The following is a 5293-nucleotide window of genomic DNA, read 5'->3' as shown; positions in this document are numbered from 1 at the left end:
CCCCCCTCACCCACTCCCCCCAGACAATGGGGGGGGGGGGGGGGGGGGGGGGGGGGGCACCCCAATAGTGCCAGCCCCTCCATTCGTGGGGACTCAGATGCAGGCGGCGAGCGGGGCTGGGGGGGTCTCAGCCAGCACGGTTGGTGCCAACAGGCCTGTTGTCCCCACGGGCCAACATCGTGCCGTCGGCTCGCAGTGGCCTTTCTGGGACCTTTTGGCTTCCGAGACAGATGGACCCAGGGAGCAGGGCTGCACCGAGTGTCACGAGCTCTCTGAGCAGGACCCGTGGTTTGGGGATGCAGGGAGACACGTATCCTGGCACAGGGAGGAGGGCAGCCGGAAGGGTCAGCCAGCACGGTTGGTGCCAACAGGCCTGTTGTCCCCACGGGCCAACATCGTGCCGTCGGCTCGCAGTGGCCTTTCTGGGACCTTTTGGCTTCCGAGACAGATGGACCCAGGGAGCAGGGCTGCACCGAGTGGCACGAGCTCTCTGAGCAGGACCCGTGGTTTGGGGATGCAGGGAGCCCCCCCCTCTCCCAGCGGCAGCTGCCGGCCGCGGCTTGGTCCCCAGGCGCGGATGTGTTTCCTGGTCTGGCCGGGGATGCCCACGTCCTTGCCAGAGCTGCTCTGGTCTTCCTGCTGCACACCTCCGCGCCACGCCTGGGCTTTCCCTGGGGAAGCAGCGAGATGCTGGGAGCGGGGAGGCACTGCATGCCCCCTCGGTGGGCTCCCGGCACACCAGGGAGAAGGTCAGGTAGATGTTGAATAAGGTGGAGGGGAAACAGCAAAGAAACCTTCAGCAGGGCCAGAGCAGCCTGTTTTGGGCTTTAATGCAGCTCCGTTTTAAAAAGAAAAGCCTGGGGGATGCTGCCCTGGGGGTGCTGTGGTTTCTCTTCCACCTGGCACCCAAGCACGGGTCCCTGCGCGGGGTGGCTGTCTGTCCTGTGCCACCACCCTGCAGGAGGACATGCTCCAAGTGCTGAGCCCCACGCTGGCTGAGGAGCGAGGGACACCTTGAATGTGCCGTGGTGGCTTTTCCACCCTGTCCCCACCACGCGATACCTCCCGGCAGGAGGGGATGCTCACACCTTCCTGCTCCCCCCTGCCAGGTCTCCAGGCAGGGTCTCGCCACTGTGGACCCCTCACCCTGCCGGAGGGCAGGGCCCGCTGCCTCCGGGATGGCGAGATGGCTGCCTCGCTCCGCCGACCTGACCCGCTTCTGCCAGAAACTCAACCGGGTGAAGACCTTGGAGGACGACATGATGGAGACGTCCTTCAATAGATGCCTTTCCACCATCGACTTGACGCTGCTGGGCATCGGAGGCATGGTGGGCTCTGGGCTGTACGTCCTCACGGGCACTGTGGCTAAGGAGATCGCCGGCCCTGCCGTCATCGTCTCCTTTATCATTGCCGGCTTTGCCTCGCTCCTGGCTGCTCTCTGCTATGCCGAGTTTGGAGCCCGGGTACCCAAGACGGGCTCTGCCTACATGTTCACCTACGTGTCCGTGGGTGAGATCTGGGCCTTCCTCATCGGCTGGAACGTGCTGCTGGAGTACATGATCGGAGGAGCTGCGGTGGCCAGGGCCTGGAGCGGCTACCTGGACTCCATCTTCAACCACAAGATAAAGAACTTCACCGAGACCCACGTGGGCACCTGGCAGGTGCCGTTCCTGGCCCACTACCCCGACTTTCTGGCAGCAGCCATCCTGCTGGTAGCCACCGCCTTCATCTCCTTCGGGGCCAAAGTGTCCTCCTGGCTAAACCACGTCTTCTCGGCCATCAGCATGGGTGTCATCCTCTTCATTCTCATCATGGGCTTCATCCTCGCGCAGCCCAAGAACTGGAGTGCCCAGGAGGGCGGCTTCGCCCCGTACGGACTGTCGGGCATCATGGCCGGCACAGCCACCTGCTTCTACGCCTTCGTGGGCTTTGATGTCATCGCGGCCTCCAGCGAAGAGGCCAGGAACCCGCAGAGGGCTGTCCCCCGGGCCATCGCTTTCTCCTTGGGGCTGGCCACCGGGGCCTACATCCTGGTGTCGGTGGTGCTGACGCTGATGGTGCCCTGGCACACGCTGGACCCCGACTCTGCCCTGGCAGATGCGTTTTACAGGAGGGGCTATGCCTGGGCAGGGTTCCTGGTCGCCGCTGGCTCCATCTGCGGTAAGTACAGGCAGCGGCGGTGGGAGCTGCCCGCCCTGCTTGCGATGGGGGCTGGGAACTGGGGCGGTTTTGGGTCTGACGTGGTCTTCCTTCTTCTGCCCATCCCTCAGCGATGAACACAGTCCTGCTGAGCAACCTCTTCTCCCTGCCACGCATCGTCTACGCCATGGCCGAGGACGGGCTCTTCTTCCAGGTCTTCTCCCGAGTGCATCCCCGCACGCAGGTGCCTGTCGTCGGCATCGTGGTCTTTGGGCTACTCATGGCCCTGTTGGCCCTCATCTTTGACCTGGAGGCCTTGGTGCAGTTCCTGTCCATTGGCACGCTGCTGGCCTACACCTTCGTGGCTGCTAGCATCATCGTCCTGCGCTTCCAGCAGCAGAAGGTGGATGCCCCTGCGCCGGTGGCCAGTGGCCGTCCCAGCCCCCAGCCCCAGGAGGTTCCGTCCACCGGCGAGCTGAAGGAGTACGAGTCCTTCTCTGACAAGCTCCAGCTAGTGGACAGGGACAAGAGCAAAGAGCACCGGGAGCCGGGGCAGCTGAAGGCAGCTTTTGAGCCCTACCTGGAGTTCCTCAGCGACTTCTACCCGGGCGAGGTGGTCACGGTGGCTGTGGTGACCCTGATGGTGTCCGCCATCTGCCTCTGCTCCATCTTGGTGTTCGGCAACACTCACCTCCACCTGCCCACCTGGAGCTACTCCCTGCTGCTGGTCCTCTTCAGCCTGGGCTTCCTGCTCAGCCTCCTCCTCATCTGGGCGCACGAGCAGCAGCGCGGCACACAGACCTTCCAGGTACGCCTGGGGGCCCAGGCAGGATTAGTCCCTCTTCCAGGGTCGGCGGGGTGGGAGCAGCTCTGATGCACCCACGAGAGGCCCCGGTCACACCGGTCTCGTGAAAGCACCGCAACTGCTGAAGGAGGAGGAGGAGGGTGTCAGCGAGCACTGGCTGTGGGGAGGTGTTGGTGCCTGCGGTGTCACGCTGCACAGTTGCTGGTCTCCAGGAGGGGACAACCCCAGCGGGATCGCTCCTGCCCGCCCTGGGCTCCCTGCTCCGCATCCGCACAGCCCCCCGCTCCCCTTCTGCCCATCCCAACTCCTTCTGCCTTTGGCCTGCCCTTGACCTATGCGTTGGAGCTCTTTTCTTCAGCCCCCAAATCATTTTTGTGCCTCTCGTGCTCCCCGCTCTCTGGTTTCCAGCCCATCTGGGCCCCGGTGTGGTGCAGCCGCGTGGATGGTAACACCAGTGGTACCACCTCCCTGCCGTGCCCCTGCCCGGGCTTCTCCAGTGAGGACCATGTTGGCTCTGGATTGCACTGAAGGCTTGTTCAGTCCTTCTGACGGTGCCTCTGGGCTGTTTCCAGAGCCCGTGCCCGGCATGCAGCCTGGCTCCCATCTCTTGGCTCCCTAACTGGCAATTGTTCCTTTTGGCTGCCTTTTTCCCAGAAAAAAAAAGTCATTTTCAGAAAGCCACGGGTGAGAGTCACTTTGTCCCCCACATTTACCAGTGCTGGCTTTTGTCTCTATGGTTTTAAGGATGGGGAATGTGGTCCTGCAGGTCTCACCCTCTACCCCCGGCTTGGTTTCTCCCGCAGATCCCCCTGGTACCCCTCTCCCCAGCGCTGAGTATCGTCCTCAATATCTATCTGATGCTGAAGCTCAGCTACATGACGTGGCTCCGCTTTGCCGTCTGGCTGCTCTTAGGTGAGTGCTCCCACGGTGGCGTGAGCCCCAGGAAGGCAGCGGCTGCTTCGGGGGAGAGGGGAACTGGGCTTGTCCTGGCACCGGCCGGTGGCTTCAGCAGCTCTTTTCCCCTGGTGATGGGTTTATAAACCACATCGTGCCCCTTTCCGCCTCCAACTCCCCTTCGGAGACGCAAACCGAGGTCTCCCGGCGTCTCCCTGACCCTCTCTGGTTCCCAGAGTGTTACGGTTTGTTCCAGTTAAGGTTTGGATCCTCCTTCAAGCTCTGGACCAGAACCACCCGCTGCTCCCGAGGTGGCTCCCTGGGGCTTGAGGAGCCCTTCCCAGTGAGGGGCTTCCCCTCCCCAGGGACTGGGGTTACCCCCCTTGCTCTTAACACACTGCAGGATCCTTTTCCACCTGCAAGCAGCTGGTTTAAGCCCCCCCAGTGCCGTGGCTTGTGCTGCTACGCAGGGATGCTGGCTGCATCCGTGCCGGCCGCTGGCCTCTGCTCGAGCCACTGCTCTCCCTGTCCCCCGCTGCAGGCCTGCTCGTGTACTTCGGTTACGGCATCTGGCACAGCAAGGAGAACCTGCGGGAGCCCAGGCCGCAGCGCGTCAGCGCCCGCTATGTGGTGTTCCCCAGCGGCAGCCTGGAGGAGAGGGTGCAGGCAGTCCAGCCCAGCTCCCAGCCCGCCGCCGGGCTGCCGGACACCGACACCGACGACTGCAAGAGATGACACCCCGGGGGACAGGGGCACCTGGCTATGGGAGCATCTGACCCCCTCCCCACGGTGAGGCCAGAGATCCCCCCTCCTCCTCCTGGTCCCTTTGACAGCGGAGCCACCGGGGCTGCCCTGGGCGTATGGCTCCATCCGGAGATGACGAGGATGCTCGCCCTTCCCCACCCACTCCCTGCAGAGCGTGGGGAGGGGCTGGCTCCCTTCCTCCCCATCCCCAGCACTCAGGAACTGCGTCTCAGCCCCCTCAGCTCAGTGCCTGCCCTGCTCACGAGGAGCCGCCTTCCCCTGAGCACATCCAGGTGCCATGCAGCAAATCTCCTTTCTGCTGGCCCATCCGCGCAGCCAGGGATGCAGAGGGATGCAGAGGGTCCCCAGGGACCGGGGCAGGCAGCCCAGTGCTGCCCATCCTGGGTCTCATCCTGGCTGCAGCGTGGGATCTTGCTGCAGCCCTGCAGAGCCCTCCTGCCTCCCGCTGAGCCTGCCTGCGGAAGGAGGCAGGGGCCAGCCGCACTTCCCCACTGGCATCCCTGCCATCCCCATCCCCAGGGCCACTCTCCCAAAAGGCTGAGGCTGAGGGGGGCCGAGGAGCAGGTGGGGACATGAGATGGAGAAGGGACATGGCCAGAGTGGCTGGGCAGGGACCCCAGGAAAGCCAGTGTGGGCTGGCACGGTAGAAGCCCAACTGCACCTTCCTGGCCACTGGCATCGGCTGGGGGG

The 5293-nt window shown here is 64.0% G+C and overlaps 1 protein-coding gene across 1 annotated transcript; it reads left to right on the top strand.

Moving 5' to 3' along the window:
* The first annotated feature begins 1080 nt into the window (after positions 1-1080).
* On the top strand, positions 1081-4663 carry SLC7A4 (solute carrier family 7 member 4). The gene is made up of 4 exons (XM_009282099.1): positions 1081-2160; positions 2271-2947; positions 3748-3856; positions 4380-4663. The coding sequence occupies exons 1-4, from the start codon at positions 1179-1181 to the stop codon at positions 4571-4573; spliced, it is 1962 nt and encodes a 653-aa protein (XP_009280374.1). The 5' UTR covers positions 1081-1178; the 3' UTR covers positions 4574-4663.
* Positions 4664-5293: the final 630 nt, after the last annotated feature.

This window comes from Aptenodytes forsteri, unplaced genomic scaffold (assembly GCF_000699145.1).
Source record: "Aptenodytes forsteri isolate BGI_AS27 unplaced genomic scaffold, ASM69914v1 Scaffold85, whole genome shotgun sequence".
NCBI lineage: Eukaryota > Metazoa > Chordata > Aves > Sphenisciformes > Spheniscidae > Aptenodytes > Aptenodytes forsteri.
Note: the sequence above shows the minus strand (reverse complement) of the source record. Positions and strands in the feature narration are given on the sequence as shown.